The 17,500-nt window shown below is 41.4% G+C and overlaps 1 protein-coding gene and 1 long non-coding RNA gene across 7 annotated transcripts in view; both read right to left on the bottom strand.

Annotated features, from left to right (window-relative positions):
* Positions 1-17,500, bottom strand: part of LOC127006744 (glutamate receptor ionotropic, kainate 2-like) — a 96,604-nt gene that overhangs the window by 26,081 nt on the left and 53,023 nt on the right. For 3 of the 4 annotated variants that reach the window (XR_007759720.1, XM_050877029.1, XM_050877030.1), the window contains 4 exons: positions 15,177-15,334; positions 11,246-11,387; positions 9,134-9,301; positions 6,428-6,451 (listed from right to left, as the gene is read on the bottom strand). Coding sequence is in view for 3 of the 4 variants with exons in the window: in XM_050877029.1 (XP_050732986.1) it covers positions 6,428-6,451; positions 9,134-9,301; positions 11,246-11,387; positions 15,177-15,334 (492 nt within the window). In the remaining variant the exon portion in view is untranslated. The remainder of the gene's footprint in view (positions 1-6,427; positions 6,452-9,133; positions 9,302-11,245; positions 11,388-15,176; positions 15,335-17,500) is intronic. The other variant, XM_050877031.1, reaches the window with a different exon arrangement.
* Positions 7,912-9,123, bottom strand: LOC127006753 (uncharacterized). Of its 3 annotated transcripts, none has more exons than XR_007759738.1 (3): positions 8,287-9,123; positions 8,141-8,233; positions 7,912-8,047 (listed from the first exon to the last, which is right to left on the bottom strand). It is a non-coding gene; the product is annotated as an uncharacterized LOC127006753 (long non-coding RNA). The 3 variants fall into 3 exon arrangements; XR_007759739.1 differs by having other exon boundaries at positions 8,172-8,233; XR_007759740.1 differs by having other exon boundaries at positions 8,318-9,123.

Below are 17,500 nucleotides of genomic sequence, written 5' to 3'. Positions count from 1 at the left end.
CTCTCTCTCTCTCTCTCTCTCTCTCTCTCTCTCTCTCTCTCTCTCTCTCTCTCTCAAAAGAATGAACGTGTCAGGCTTCATAAAAGTGTATTTCAACAGGAAGAAAAACAGAGAGAAAAAAATTAGACAGGAAGTGTCGGGAAAGGTTTATAAAAGAGAGAGAGAGAGAGAGAGAGAGAGAGAGAGAGAATGATAAATTTAATAATAGGTGAAAATGATGGATGGGCAGGTGAATATATTGAAACACACACACACACACACACACACACACACACACACACACACACACACACACACACACACACACATACACGAACCCTTTTTCAATGCTTGCACACAACACTCAATCACGTATACAATTAACACACACTCTCTCTCTCTCTCTCTCTCTCTCTCTCTCTCTCTCTCTCTCTCTCTCTCTCTCTCTCTCTCTCTCTCTCTCTCTCTCTCTCTCTCTCTCTCTCTCTCTCTCTCGGCCACAGTACAAGCGTTAATGTGATGTGACAAGTTCGACATAGCACCTTCTCGACACCCCCGCTCCTCTTTCCCCCCCTCGCCTCCCTCCCCCTTCCCCCCCTCGCCCCCCTCACCTTCCCCCCCTCGCCCCCCTCCCCCTACCCCCCTTCGTCCCCCTCCTGAGTCGAAATGTAATAAATTCCGGTCAATAAATCTTAATGTTCTTTCGTAGGACGTGATCTGTCTGCTGTCCGTCTCTCTGTTTCTCTGTCTGTGTGGGAGTTCGTCTGACTGTGAGGGTGTCTGTCTGTCTGTAGGTCTGTGTCTGTCTGTCTGTCTGTCTGGGAGTTCGTCTGGCTGTGTGTGTCTGACTGTGAGCGTGACTATATGTCTGTAGGTCTGTCTGTCTGGCTGGCTGGCTGTGTGGCTGTATGTATGTATGTATGTATGTATGTATGTCTCGTTCTGTTTACCTGTCTGTTTGTTTGTCTGAGTTTCTGTGTGCAAATATTACTACTACTGCTATTACTACTACTACTTCTACTACTACTACTACTACTACTACTTCTATGACTACTACTACTACTACTACTACTACTACTACTACTACTACTACTACTACTACTACTACTACTACTACTACTACTACTACTACTACTTCAATTATTCTCATCGCTGTAGGAGGTCTTGGCGGAGCTGTGATAATGAAGGTGGTGATAGTGGTGGTGATGGAGGTGATGGTGGTGATGGAGGTGGAGGTGGTGATGGAGGTGGAGGTGGTGGTGGTGCTGGTGTGACATCATGAGCAGCGAGGGATGTGATTGGCTGGGACAGGTGGTGTTGGCAAGGGCTCGACCAATAGGAACGCAAGGATAGCAACGGGGCTGTCACCTTTTCACTTTATTCAAATCGTTTTTCAGTCGCTTTAAACTTAGGTCCAATTTTGTTTATGGCTTCGTGTTATTTCTATTATTATTATATTAGCATTAGTGGTGGTGGTGGTAGTAGTAGTAGTCGTAGTAGTAGTGGTGGTGGTGATGGTAGTAGTAGTAGTAGTAGTAGTAGTAGTAGTAGTATCCTTATTGCTGTTACTATTATTATTATTACTACTACTACTACTACTACTACTACTACTACTACTACTACTACTATTTTCTCACCGTCCTTTATTATTATCGCTATTATTACCATCATTACAATTCTTTTTATCATTATTCATACTATTATTATTTTAGCGTTAGTGGGGGGCGATAAAGTACAAGTATTATGTTTGGGAAAGCCGTTACATGCATCTTCTCTCTCCTCTTTTCTCGGGCCTCGTCGCTGATTTGCTCATTAACATATCAAGAGAGAGGCAGCGCGGAGGTTGAGATCATATCGCAGAGACGGGCGAGAGGCAATGCGCATTAAGGTACGAAGAATAGAAATCATAAAGAAGAATGCAAATTTAGCTCCGCCTCAACGTGGAAACAAAAGGTGCGCATTTACGTGTAGGAACAGAAACAAAGAACATTTTTAGCTGGGCAATGTGGCGGAAAGAAAAGACGCGCAATTACGTATTAAAATAGATAATTATAAAGTAGACAAATTTAGCTCCGTCTCAACGTGGAAACAAAAGGTGCGCATTTACGTATAGGAACAGAAACAAAGAATTTTTTTATCTGGGCAATGAGGCGAAAAGAAAAGACGCGCAATTACGTATTAAAATAGATATAAAGTAGACAAATTTAGCTCCGCCTCAACGTGGAAACAAAAGTGTGCATTTACATATAAAGAACAGAAATAAAGAACAATTTTATCTGGGCAATGAGGCGAAAAGAAAAGACGCGCAATTACATATTAAAACAGATATAATGTACACAAATTTAGCTCCGCCTCAACGTAGAAACAAAAGTGTGCATTTACATATAAAGAACAGAAATAAAGAACAATTTTATCTGGGCAATGAGGCGAAAAGAAAAGACGCGCAATTACGTATCAAAATAGATATAAAGTAGACAAATTTAGCTCCGCCTCAACGTGGAAACAAAAGTGCGCATTTACGTATAGGAACAGAAACAAAGAACAATTTTATCTGGGCAATGAGGCGAAAAGAAAAGACGCGCAATTACGTATTAAAATAGATATAAAGTAGACAAATTTAGCTCCGCCTCAACGTGGAAACAAAAGGTGCGCATTTACATATAAAGAACAGAAATAAAGAACAATTTTAGTTGGGCAATGAAGCGAAAAGAAAAGACGTGCAATTACGTATTAAAATAGATATAAAGTAGACAAATTTAGCTCCGCCTCAACGTGGAAACAAAAGGTGCGCATTTACATATAAAGAACAGAAATAAAGAACAATTTTAGCTGGCAATGTGGCGAAAAGAAAAGACGCGCAATTACGTATTAAAATAGATATAAAGTAAACAAATTTAGCTCCGTGAAAAACAATAGATGAGCATATTGTGTAAAGAAAAGAAACGAAGAACGTCAAAACAAGATGCGCATTTAGTATAAAAAATGGAAATCACGAAGGATACGAATTTGTTCCGCCTTAATGTGAAAAAAAAACAAAAGACGCACAATTTATATAAAGAAAAGAAACCAAGAACACAAATTTAGCTCCACATCAATAAAAAAAAAATAGGATATTGTATAAATCACATAAATCATAAGGAACATAAATTAGGCAACACACAGACGTGAAAAAACAAAAAAACATTCGAATTTTGTGTAAAGAACAGAAACCAAGAACACAAATTTAAGCTCCATATCAATGAAAAAAATTACGATATTATATAAATCACATAATCATAAAGAACATAAATTAGGCAACACATAGACGTGAAAAAACAAAAAAAACATTCGAATTTTGTATAAAGAACAAAAAACAAGAACGCAAATTTAGCTCCAGACCAATGAAAAAAAAATACGATATTATATAAATCACAGAAATCATAAAGAACATAAATTTGACAACACATAGACGTAAAAAAACAAAAAAACATTCGAATTTTGTATTAAGAACAGAAACCAGGAACACGAACTTAACTCCGCATCGCCAAAACAGAAGACAAACGATTTTTTTTACTGTCAGATCAAGCAAATTAAATAAACTCCCCTCGTGTTTTAAAGCTTAGATGTGGACGTGTATGCCAACTCGCTGGATAGAACAAAATAATAAAAGTCGACAACAGAAAAAAAACGACGATACAGTTTTTAAAAGAATTCTGATTGGAGGAGAAAATGAACCAATCAACGCGCGCCACCCCGTGCAGGCCCCTCGTGATTGGCTGTTTAGAGCTGGACACGCGCATTCGAAGATGAAATAAAAAACAAACAAACAAAAACTAAACACACACGCACCAAAGAAAAAAAAAGGTCAGTAAAAGAGAGAAAAAAAAACGCAAACAGTAAGTAAAAAGAGCTTTGATGAATGCTAATACAAAAAAATAGCAAAAAATAAATAAAAACACGCAGCAATTAATGTAATACAAAAAAAATGAATTAATTATTGCTGATGATTATGACTAGCTTGTGTGTGTGTGTGTGTGTGTGTGTGTGTGTGTGTGTGTGTGTGTGTGTGTAAGTGGCTCATTGGCTGACTAAATATGGCTGGATGGCTAAAAAAATGGCTGCATGGCTTATATGGCTGATTAAATGGTTAGTTGGCTGGGCATGTCTGAGAGGGTATGGCTGAATATGGGTGAATGGCTATGGCTGAGTATGGTTGAGTGGGTGAATGGTTATGGCTGAGTACGGCTTAATGGGTGACTGGGTATGGCTGAGTATGGCTGAATGGGTGAATGGCTATGGCTGAATATGGTTGAGTGGGTGAATGGATATGGCTGAGTATGGCTGAATGGGTGAACGACTATGGCTGAGTATGGCTGAATGGGTGAATGGATATAGGTGAGTATGGCTGAAAGTTTGAGTGGTTATGGCTGACTGGTTGGCTGAGTTGGTTTAATGAGAGGTTTTTTGGGTATGGCTGAGTGGTTTAATGGTTGGCTGGGTATGGCTAAATGGCTGATTGGCTGGCTGGTTTAATGTTACAGTTGGTCATAGTGTTGGGCTTTCAATGGCTGTAGCGGAATGCAACAGCCTGAGGAAGACCGAAGCATTGCCAATTGCGTGAAAATCTCTCTCTCTCTCTCTCTCTCTCTCTCTCTCTCTCTCTCTCTCTCTCTCTCTCTCTCTCTCTCTCTCTCTCTCTCTCTCTCTCTTTTCCTTCATTATTATTTTCTTCCTCTCTTTATATTTTTTCTATTTCTCGTTTTCCATATTTTTCCTGTTCTCTCCTTCCTACTCTCTTTTTAATTGTCTTTATCTCTGTCTTCCTGTTCTTTCTTTCTTTTCTAATTCGTTTCTGTTTCTTTTTTTCTTACAGTTTTCCTTTTTTTCATCTCTTTCCTCCTTTATTCCTATTTCTCTTTCTTCCAGTCTTCCTGCCTTACTCTTTCTCTTCCTATTTATCCTCTTATCTGTATTCTACTTATCGCCTTTTCTTTCTTTTCCTCTTTCACCCTAGTCTCCCTTTTCTATTTTTCTTTCATTTTCTTGTATTTATTTTCCTCCCTTCCTCCCTACCCTGCTTCCTCTCTATCTATCTCCTTTGTATTCCTACCTTCTTATCTCTTAATCTTTTTTCCTTTGTCTCCCTATTTCTCATCCCTCCCATTCTTTTTCTTCTTCCTTACCTTTCTTTCTCCCCTGATCTATAACGACCTTCCTTAATCCCCCGTGGGACCTCTCTCTCTCTCTCTCTCTCTCTCTCTCTCTCTCTCTCTCTCTCTCTCTCTCTCTCTCTCTCTCTCTCTCTCTCTCTCTCTCTCTCTCTCTCTCTCTCTCTCTCTCTCTCTCTCTGTGTCTATCTATCTACCTATAAATTTATCTGCCTGTTTTTGTCTCTTTCTTCCTTTCTTTTATATTTTCCTTCCTTTCTAAATTCCTGTTCTTTGTTTTTTTTTCATTTATTTTCCTTACTGTCTTTTTTCTTCTCTTCTTCTTATTTTCCTCCTTCCCTTCCTAATCATCTCTCTCTCTCTCTCTCTCTCTCTCTCAATATTTCTTCTCTTTCTCAGGTTGTGCATCTTTCTATCTCAAAAAAATCGAACGCAAAAAAAAAAATCATCAATCTCTCTCTATTTCTCTCTTTTTCTTTGTTTCTTTCGGTTCCTTTTTTTCTGATGACGTCATGGCTTGCTTGCTTGTATCGATGACGTCACCAACGGAAACAAAGGACAATCGACAAACACAGGGAGGGAAGGAGGGAAGAAGCGAGTGAAGGAAGGAAGAGGGAAGGAGAAGGGACACAAGGGGACCAGTGCTTAGAGTCCAACAGAATGGCTTCGTCTGGTTTGTTTTGGTTTTCTCTCAAGTACGGAAGATCATAACGGTAAAAAGCTTCTGGTATGGTATTGGGTTGGTTATAGGGAAGCGAACAAGCACGGGAATACTATACCAGAGATTACTGAAGCCTTGTTATGTGTAAAAATCCATATTAATCTCTTGCTCCGATGTTACTGGCTACCCTTCCTTCGCCATTCCCTTGAGATCGGTTCCACCAATATCATGTTTTCCAGGAACCATTTTTACGGGTTAATAACTACCTCCTGCATATTAATTTTCCTGTTAACTTTAGTAGAGCGCAAATAATAGTAATGAGAAGTGAAATGTGTGAAATTCAAGGAAGCGAGAAACATTTGAGAGGTTGCCATTGTTTTTCTCGAGTTGGCAATAACTGATATGAGGCGGAAAACAGTTCTGAGGCAGCAGTTGTGTTTTTAGTTGGAAATAATTGATAAAAAAGTGGAAAATAGTTTAGAGGCTGTCGTTGTTTTTTTAGTTGGCAATAACCGACCTCTTGATAATGGAAAACAGCCGTTGGGGACTCGGATGACTTAGGAAATTATAAAACCATTGCGTTGGACTTTAGACTCTGGCCTCCGAGAAAGAAAGTGAGAAAAAGAGAGAGATTCCTTACCGTCCAGAAAGATACATCCCTCTGCTGCAGAACGGAAGAGAAACATGAGTTACACACACGAGAAAAATGGGAATTCCAGACACAGGTAAAAAGACATCCATTAGAGCCAGGTGAAAAACAGGTGGCAAAAAAGGTAACAGGTGAGATGGACTTTCTTCACAGGGGAACACAGGTGGGAGAGTATTATTATGATGATTATTACTATTATTATTGAGACAGGTGAATGGAAGGTGTTTGTTTACCTATATCATCACCAGGTAGAGAGGAAAAATAGGGGATATTTATGATGATTATTACTATTATTATTGAGACAGGTGAATGGAAGGTGCTTGTTTACCTATATCATCACCAGGAAGAGAGGAAAAATAGGGGATATTTATGATGATTATTACTATTATTATTGAGACGGGTGAATGGAAGGTGTTTGTTTACTTATATCATTAACAGGTAAAAAGGAAAAAAAGGGGATATTTAAACGTGTATGACTATCCAGATGATTATTTAGAGGATGCAAAAGAATGCTAATTATATACAAGTCTGTGGAGATAATAAAGTGATTTGTATTTATATAGTTGTAATAAGTGCAGTGACATTTTATCCATAAGGTGCTTTGAGGAATTTATCATTATTATCATTACAATTATTACGTTCCGTCCCAGCGTATCTGAACACAGCAATCCTCACCTTCTCAAACGCTTCCGGCTCCCATACAAACTATTTCCCAAGGCCACAAAGGGGATCAGTCGGGTTCTCATGGGCGTTTTATCACAGCAGAAGCCTTGTTAAACTATCACTAGGCCCATAAAACAACCCATGGAAACACCCACAACATCACCCATGGAAACACCCATAATAACTTCTATGAAAGCCTTATCAAATGTGGGTGCCCGAAACAACAACAATTTCCAAAGGCCACAAGAGCTTAGTCGGGTTTCCATGGGCGTTTTATCACATTCATAGTGCAAGTCTTCTCATACTATCACTAGGCCCATAAAACCACCCAAGGAAACACCCGCAACAACCTCTACGAAGGCCTATTCAAATGTGGGTGGGTGAGCCCCGAGAGTTTTGTTCCATCTCTAACTCCTTTATCGTGACAGCAAAACAAGGCCTAAGGGAGCGGTGTGGCGGAGCTGCTGCCATCTGGTGAGGACTGTGTTGGTCAGGGCCGCCGGGACGGGTGTGGGTGTGAGTACAAAAATAACGAAAGAAAGGTAAAAGGAAGGAAAACAAACAACTGGAGTCTAAAGTGAGTTTTGGAGGTATGTGGTGGAAAAACACTGAACAAACAAACACAGGAACGATTAAATAAACTGGTGCGTTAAGAAAATAATAAAAAATATCGAGAAAATAAAACAGAGATAATAATGCAAAACACGATAAAAAGGGAACCACTAATAATAATAATAATAATAATAATAATAATAATAATAATAATAATAATAATAATAATAATAATAATAATAATAACAACAGAATAGTGTGTTAATCAAAGGTGTGAGTTTAACGTCCCTTCATGTCACTGTCTCCTAACCCTATAACTCTTTCTACCTTATACCGAACGAAACAATTCAATACCCTAAACAAACCTCACCTAACTACCCTATACCCTAAACAAACCTCACCTAACTACCCTATACCCTAAACAAACCTCACCTAACTACCCTATACCCTAAACAAACATCACCTAACTACCCTATACCCTAAACAAACATCATCTAACTACCCTATACCCTAAACAAACATCATCTAACTACCCTATACCCTAAACAAACATCATCTAACTACCCTATACCCTAAACAAACCTCACCTAACTACCCTATACCCTAAACAAACATCATCTAACTACTAAACAAACATCATCTAACTACCCTATACCCTAAACAAACATCATCTAACTACCCTATACCCTAAACAAACCTCACCTAACTACCCTATACCCTAAACAAACATCATCTAACTACCCTATACCCTAAACAAACATCATCTAACTACCCTATACCCTAAACAAACATCACCTAACTACCCTATACCCTAAACAAACATCACCTAACTACCCTATACCCTAAACAAACATCATCTAACTACCCTATACCCTAAACAAACATCACCTAACTACCCTATACCCTAAACAAACCTCACCTAACTACCCTATACCCTAAACAAACCTCACCTAACTACCCTATACCCTCAATGAACACCACACCCTAAACCCTAAACTATATACTCTCCCACCCTAAACAAAATTTCCTATACCTCCCTATGTAAACTCCAAGGCCTTCGTGGGGTAATGGTTAACACGCCTAGCTACGAATCCGAGTGCGTGGGTTCGAATCCCGGCCCGGACAGTCGCCGCACAGACCACCCCAGCTTCTCATCCTCCCTTTCGGGCTGATCGAGAAATGGGTACCTGGCGAAACCTGAGGAAGGCAAACTGTGATAACCCGGACGTCACACCCACCACATGCTCAGGGGCAATGTGACGGAGAATGAGCACTGAGGCCACGCGTAGATAAGCATGTTCCCCAAACTCGACCTTCACCTAAGCAACGTAAAGGAGCAGCGATTAGCGGGTTTTTTCCTCACAATTTCTTTTTTTCCCTTGAGCTGCCTCCTTTACTGTAAAAAAATATCTGTATACCCTCAACGCCGCACCTCCGTCCCCTATATATACCCAGGCCTCCGCGGCTCCCCCAGTCATTTACCTTCAGGATGGGGTCACCGTCGGACAGCCTGTTGGTGGCCATGACGCGCCCCTGCCGCCACGTGTCGACCAGCGCCTTCACATCCTCCCGGCCAGGGTCAATCAGGCGGAGAGCTGTGACGTTTGAGCCGCTGTATTTGAAGTCCTCGAGGTCAACTAAATGCAAGTCCTGGGAAGGGAAGGAGAGATGGTGGGTTAGGAAATGAGTGTAAGGGAACGGAAGGGAAGGGAAGAAGAGATGAAGGGTTAGGGAATGAGTGTAAGAGAAGGGCAGGGAAGGGAAGGGAAGGGAATATAAGGAGGTTAAGCGAATTTAAGGTACGGTGAGGTTAGGTAAGGTAAGGTATGGTAAAGTAAAGTAGGATAAGGTAAGGCAAGGTAAGGTCGAAGGGTTGCCGATATTGTCTGATATGAAGAGAAGGGAAGGGAAGGGAAGGGAAGGGAACGAAAGGAAAGGAAAGGGAAGGAAAGGAAAGGGAAGGGCAGGGAAGGGAAGGAAAAGGAAGGGAAGGGAAGAGAAGGGAAGGGAAGGGAAGGGCAGGAAAGGAAAGGAAAGGAAAGGGAAGGGAAGGAAAAGGGAAGGGCAGGGAATGGAAGGGAAGGGCAGGGAAGGGAAGGGAAGGGAAGATAAAAAAAAGGGAAGGAAGGGAAGGGAAGGGAAGGGAAGGGAAGGGAAGGGTGGAAGGATGGTCTATGATTAATGTGAGGGAAAAGAAAAAAAAGAAAGAGTAGGGAAGGGAAGCAGAAGAGAAGGGAAGGGAAGAGAAGAGAAGGCAAGGAAAGGGAGGGGAAAATGGATAGGGCAAAGGGAAGGAAAGGGAAGAGAAATTACCATAGAGGCATGGGAGGGTTGCCTATATATTTCCTCTCTCTCTCTCTCTCTCTCTCTCTCTCTCTCTCTCTCTCTCTCTCTCTCTCTCCCTCTTCCTCTCCCTCTCCCTCTCCCGCTCCCTCTCCCGCTCCCTCTCCCTCTCCCTCTCCCTCACCCTCTCTCTTTCTCTCTCGTGGTCAACAAGGTAATGGGAGGGAAGGAGGGAAGTTTTTTCTTTTATCTCCAAGTGGAGGAGAGAAAGGAGGAAAAGTTTTTATCTCCAAATCGCATGGAGGAGAAGTATGGAAGTGAAGTCAGTCTCTCTCTCTCTCTCTCTCTCTCTCTCTCTCTCTCTCTCTCTCTCTCTCTCTCTCTCTCTCTCTCTCTCTCTCTCTCTCTCTCTCTCTCTCTCTCTCTCTCTCTCAACACGTCAAAAGAGCGATATATTGACAGCTGGCTTACGACCATCAGCGAGAGAGAGAGAGAGAGAGAGAGAGAGAGAGAGAGAGAGAGAGAGAGAGATAAAGAGGGTGATGTTATTGTAAAAGATGCGGCTTATGGCTCGTTCTGTCTGTGTCTGTTTTTCGGTGGTCCTCCTTACACACACACACACACACACACACACACACACACACACACACACACACACACACACACAAACAAACACACAAACAAGACAAACATGATTAACTTTCTGATTTGGAGGAAAGAGGAAAACCAAACAGGGAGAGAGGAAAGGGAGGAAGGGAGGAGAGAGAAGGGAGAGAAGGGAGAGAGAGAGAGAGAGAGAGAGAGAGAGAGAGAGAGAGAGAGAGAGAGAGAGAGAGAGAGCAAAACTGCCTCCGTCCGAGAAAAAACACGCTCACTCACTCACCCGTTTCCCTTCCCTCCTCCTCACACACACACACACACACACACACACACACACACACACACATCTCCCTCACGCCTCTTGCCTTTACTCCCTCCTCTTCCTCTCCCTCATTCTTCTTCCCTTTTCTTCTTCTTCACCTCACCTCCTCCTCCTCCTCCTCCTCCTCCTCCTCCTCCTCCTCCTTCTCCTTCCTTTTCCTTAGACAACCCTACCTCACCCTTCCCTTACCCTCCCTTACTCTTCCCCCTTTCCTTTATCTCCCCTTTACCTCTTCCCCTATTCTTCCTCATCTTTCCCTTGCCCTTCTTTACCCTTCCCTTACATTTCCTCACCCTTCTTTTGACCGTCCTTCACCCTTTCATACCTTTCTTCACCTATTCCCCCCTCCCCTGCCTCCCCCCCCCTCCCCCCCCCTCCCGGACACTCGCCATGGACGTTATGATGTAGTTGTTGAAGGAGGACATCATGTCGATCTGCTGGGCCTGCTTCAGCACCGCGCCCACCTTCTCCGTGCGGCAGTCCAGGATGATGTTCTGCTCCCCCGACGACCGCACCTCCTTCAGCAGCTCCCTGGTGGTGGGGGGGGGGGGAAGCGATGGTGAGGTGTTGTTTTAGTTGTTGTTGTTGGTGGTGGTGGAAAACAAATATTCCTCGTATAAAAAATAAAATAAATCAATTGAGGAAGGCAGAAGGAAGTGAAAGCAAAACAACAAGTAAGATCAAACCTAACACTGAACATCTTGAGCCTAAACTATGAGAAAATAAATACAGAAAAAAAAACAAATCGCTTAAGGGTGAAAACTAAAATTCCTCGTATAAAAAAAATATTAAAAAAACAATTCAGGAAGGCAGAAGGAAGGGAAAACAAAATATCAAGCAAGAGTAGACTTAATACTGAACATCATGAGCCTAAACTATAAGAAAATAAATATAGAAAAATGCACAGAAATCACATTAAAGTGAAAACTGATATTCCTCGTGCAAAGTTTCTGGGCGCGCCTCCAATTTTCCCACGCCCCGCCGAACATTCCCACGCGCCCCGCACCCGCGATGACTCCAAAAGTTTACATGCAGATTTGCACAAACTTTTTAACTTTTATTTTATTTTCTCTTCCCATCTCCTTGTATCGGAAAATTTATGCCACTTTTCTTTTCCTTTCCTCTCCTCTTATATATGAAAATTTACACCGCCTTTTTTCTTTATTTTATTTTATTTTCCTTAACTCCTTGTATTGAAAAAGTTATGCCTCTTTTCTTTTCCCTTCCTCTCTTCTTATGTATGGAAATTCACACCACCTTTCATCTTTTCTTTTCCCTTTTGTCTTTTCTTTCCCCTTCCTCTCTTCTCATATATGAAAAGTCACACACCCTTTTTTTCTGTTCCTTTTCCCTACCATCTTCCTTCTATCTGAAAATTTAAGCACTCTTTTATTCTTTTCTTTTCTCTTTCTGTTTGTCTTTCTGAAAATTTACACTACCTTCTTTTTTTCTTTTTCTTCTCCCTTCTAATCTCCCTTCTGTTTGAAAATTTACACCTTCAGGTCTATTCTTCTCCCTTCTATCTCCCTCTGAAAATATACATAACCTTTTTTTTCTTTTCTTTTACCTTCCGATCTCCCTCTATCTGAAAATATACACAACTTTTTTTTTCCCTTCTTTTCCCTTCCTATCTTCCTCTATTTGAAAACTAATAAATACTCTCTCTAAATGATAAACAAGACCAATACAAGGACAAGGGCTTTTTTTTTCTAGCGGGCTTTTTTTATTATTTTTTTTATTTTTGTGTGTGCCTTTGAACTGTCTCCTTTTCTATAAACACACACACACACACACACACACACACACACACACACACACACACACACACACACACACACACACAAGGCAATCAAGGTACTACAAGAGATCAGTCACCCTTCAAATGGTAGCTCATGAACCATTTATTAACCATCCATCCTCCCTCTTCATAATTCTGTCTCTCCTCCATTTAAAACTTTCAATCACATCTACATCAAAACCGTGCCAGCTATATTCGTTCTATTCATCCGCCACCCTCATCGTTAATCAGATTTTGACTTAACTCCTTCCTGAATCTGAATAACTCAACTTGTACCCACTGTTAATGGTTCTGACTTCATTTTTTTTCTTCAATATTACGTAATTAAAATCACCTTTCTTAATTCACTCGTGTCTGCATCAAAATCGTATCAGCTAAACTTGTTCCCTTCACCCGCAACTCTCAACGTTAATCAGATTTTACCTTAACTCCCTCAAACTCAATATACTCACTTTGCACCTATTGCTAACGCTCCTGACTTCCTTTTTCAATAGCACTTAATCAATGTCACCTTTCCTAATTCACTCGTATCTGCATCAAAATCATACCAGCTAAACTTGTTCACCCGCCACTCTCATCGCTAATCAGATTTTAACTTAACTCCCTGAAACTCAATATACTCACTTTGTACCCACTGCTAACGCTCCTGACTTCCTTTTTCAATAGTACTTAATCAACATCACCTTCCTTAGTCCCCTTAATCCATCTCCATACTTTAATTAGATCAACTCGTAGCCTAAGCCTTTCCAAAGAATGCAAATTAAGCTTCTATAATCTTTCTCTGTATGGTAAGTTCCTAAGTCCTTGGAGCATCTTTGTCACTGCACAGACCCAAGAAAGTATTGTACCCATTTCTACGCCACCTTTCTAACACCTGGTCTTACCTATATTCATCTATAACACCTTTTCCCACCTTGTCCACAACCTGTACTTCCTTCTCACAACCTGCTTTCTCTTTGCCATCACCTTTCCACTACCTACCTGCGCTCACCTTAATAATCTGTAACACCTTTTTCCACCTTGTCCACAACCTGTACTTCCTTCTCATTACCTCTTTTCTCTTTGCCATCACTTTTCCACTACCTACCTGCGCTCACCTTAATAATCTGTAACACCTTTTCTACCTTGTCTGTCACCTTCATTTCCTTCTCATTACCTGTTTTCTCTTTGCCATCACTTTTCCACTACCTACCTGCGCTCACCTTAATAATCTGTAACACCTTTTCCCACCTTGTCCACAACCTGTACTTCCTTCTCACAACCTGCTTTCTCTTTGCCATCACTTTTCCACTACCTACCTGCGCTCACCTTAATAATCTGTAACACCTTTTTCCACCTTGTCCACAACCTGTACTTCCTTCTCACAACCTGCTTTCTCTTTGCCATCACTTTTCCACTACCTACCTGCGCTCACCTTAATAATCTGTAACACCTTTTTCCACCTTGTCCACAACCTGTACTTCCTTCTCACAACCTGCTTTCTCTTTGCCATCACTTTTCCACTACCTACCTGCGCTCACCTTAATAATCTGTAACACCTTTTTCCACCTTGTCCACAACCTGTACTTCCTTCTCACAACCTCTTTTCTCTTTGCCATCACTTTTCCACTACCTACCTGCGCTCACCTTAATAATCTGTAACACCTTTTCTACCTTGTCTGTCACCTTCATTTCCTTCTCATTACCTGTTTTCCCCTTCCCATTATCTTTCTACACCTGTTCATAATTAGAATTGTCTCTGGCACATTATCCACCTTTTTATCATTTTCATTTCCCTTCACTACCTGTTATCTCTTTTCCACCACCTTCCCATAATTTGTTCTTTCTTATAATCGTCTCTAGCACATTATCCACCTATTTGTAACTTTCACTTCATTTCATCACCTGTCGCCTCCTTTTTATCACCTGTCCACTATCTCCCCACCACCTGTGACCACCTCTAATAATTTCTAACACCTTTTTCACCTGTTTAATCACTTTCACCTCCTACTCATTACCTATTTTTTTCTTCACATCACCTTGACACTTCCTTTCCATCACCTGCTCTTATCGGTAATTATCTCCCCCTTTTCATCTTTTTTATTACCTTGATCTCCTTTCCATCCCCTATTTTCGTCTTCACATCACCTTTCCACAATCTTCCTACCACCCGTTTTTACCTGCAATCATCTCTAACACCTTTTCCACCTGTTTTATCACTTTCCGAGCACTTGTGTCCACCTCTAATCATCTCTTAACACCTTAATCACCTTGCCATCACCCTCCCTCCACCTGTGAGCACCTATAACCATCTCTAACACCTTCTCCACCTGTTTATCACCTCTCCACCACCTGCACCACTTCCCTACACCTGCGCTCACCTTTTATCATCTCTAGTGTCTTTTCCACCTGTTAATCATCTTCCCACCACCTGTCCTCAACCATAACCATCTCTTAAACCTTCTCCACCTGATTATCACTTTCCCAACACCTGCCTCCACCTCTAATCATCTCTTAACACCTTTCCCAACACCTGCGCCCACCTGTAATCGTTCCCGTGCGGCAGCTGGCGGATGGTGACCTTGAACTCGTGGGGTGAGGGAGTCTTGAGCAGCTCCTGAAGACGCACCAAGCCGTCGTTGTCTTCGTACAGGATGCAGAAGGATTTCCACTCGAACAGACGCACCAGGTCGAGGTAAGCCTGAAGGAGGGAGAGAGAGAGTTGGTGAAATAGGAGAAGGAGAGAAGGAAAAGGAAGTTATTGAAAGGGAGGACGAGATGAAGAGAGAATGGTGAAGTAGAGAGTAAAGGAAGAAGGGAAAGACAAGGAGGAGGAGTTAGTAAAAAGGACGAAGAGAGGAATGAAGAGAAAGAAAAGGAGAGTTTGTCAGAGTAAGGGTAAAAGAAGAAAAAAGAAAGGAAAGGAGAGGAAAGAAAGGCGGAGTTGGGAGGAGAAAGGACGAGGAAGTTATTGAGAGGGAGAAGAAGAGAGAATGGTGGAGTAGAGAGTAAGGGAAGGAAGGGAAAGGTAAGGAGGAGTTAGTAAAAAGAGGATTAAAGGATTGAGGGAAAGATGAAAAGAGAATTAATGAAAGGGAGGAAGGGAGGATTGGAGAGGAAGAGAGGGATAGTTTGTGAGAGGGAGAGGGAGAGAAAAGATAGAGGTAAGGAGAATAGTTTGTGAAATGGAGAACGAGAGGAAAGGAGGGAGAGAAAGAGAAAACTGGTGAGAGGGAGAGAGGTAAGAAGTTAGTGAAAGGGAGGAAGAGAAGAATGGAGAGGGAAAGAGAGAGAGGGAGAGTTGTTGAGAGGGAGACTAGGGGTAAAAGAATGGAAAAGTAAGGAAAGGGAATTAGCGAAAGGGAGGAAGAGGGGAATGAAGAGAGGAAGAGAAAGGAAGAGAAGGGGAGACTAAGGGTAAGAAGGAGATAGAAATAAAAGATGAGAAGCAGGAGACCATCGGTAAAAGGAAGAGAAGGAAGAAGAAGAAGAGTAAGAAAGGAAAGAGGATGAAAGGGACAGTGAAGATAAAGATAGATACAGATAATGAGAGATACGGAGGGAGGGAGAGAGGGAGGGAAGAAGAAAAGATAGAGAGAGAGAGAAGGAAGCAGAGGAGGACGGGTGATAATGGACGAAGTAGTGGTGAGTGATAGTGGTGGTGGTGATGGTGATGGCGGTGGTGATGGTGATGAAGATGGTGATGGTTGGGGATAATGTCAAGGAATTTGTGATGTATTAAGGAAGGTATTATGATGTAACGATGGACTTAGAGAGATAACGAGAAGATCAGTTAAATAGAGGAGGAGGAGGAGGAGGAGGAGGAAGAGGAGGAGTAGGAAGAGGAAAAAGAGGAAGAAGAGGAGGACCTTAAACGAGCAATAAACTAAATGAAAAAGAGAACGACACAAAAAAAGAAAAATCATAAAAGAAGAAAATGAAAAAAAAAGGAAAAGAAAATGAGAAGGAAATATAAAGTCACATGAAAAAAATAAATAAAGAAGAAAAGAAGAAAAGAAAATGAGAAATAAAAAAAGTAAAGTCACGTTTGAAAAGGAGGAGAAAAAGGCGAGGGAGGGAAAGTGGAGGAAAAAAACGGAAGGAAAGACGGAGGAATGAGGGAGGAATTTACCTTATTACGGAGGGGAAGAGAGAAGGTACAAACACGTTCAGGAAGGGGAGGAAGGGGAGGAAGGAAAGGAGAGGAAAGGAAAAAGAAAAAAAGAAAAAGTAGCAAAGGGAATGGAAAGGAATAAAGGAAGAAATGCAAAGAAAGGAAGAAAGAGATTGAATGATAAAAGGAAAAAAAGGTAAAGGAGAAGGAGAGGAATGGAAAATGAGAGACAGAAAAAGGAGCAAATGGAATGGAAAGGAAGAAAAGAAGAAATGCAAAGAAAGGAAGAAAGAGATTGAATGAGGAAGGAAAATAAAGGAAAATGAAAAAAGGAAAAAGGATGATAAAGGAAGGAAGAAGGAAAAAAAAGGAGAGGAAAGGAAAAGAAAGAAAAGGAAAGGGAAGCGAAGAAAAGGCAAGGAAAAGGTGAGGAAAGGGAAGATAGGGAAAGAAAGGTAGAGGAAGGAAGAAGATGGGAAAGGAAAGGAAAGAAACAAGAAAATACAAGCAAATACCACAAAACTACAGATCTCCTTCCCTCCCTCTCTCCCTCCCTCCCTTCCTCCTTCCCTCCCTCTCTCCCTACCACCCTCCCTCCTTCCATTAACTCACTCACTCACTCATTCACTCATTCACTCCCTCATAAAAAAAATCCTTCCTGCTATCATATATACACCCTCTCTCCCTTTCTCCTATAAACTCCCTCCCTTCCTCCTTCTCTCCCTCCCTCCTTCCATTAACTAACTCACTCAC

The sequence above is a fragment of the Eriocheir sinensis genome, chromosome 33, assembly GCF_024679095.1.
Source record: "Eriocheir sinensis breed Jianghai 21 chromosome 33, ASM2467909v1, whole genome shotgun sequence".
In the NCBI taxonomy this organism is placed as follows: Eukaryota; Metazoa; Arthropoda; class Malacostraca; order Decapoda; family Varunidae; genus Eriocheir; species Eriocheir sinensis.
This window is presented reverse-complemented; position numbering and strand designations above follow the sequence as displayed.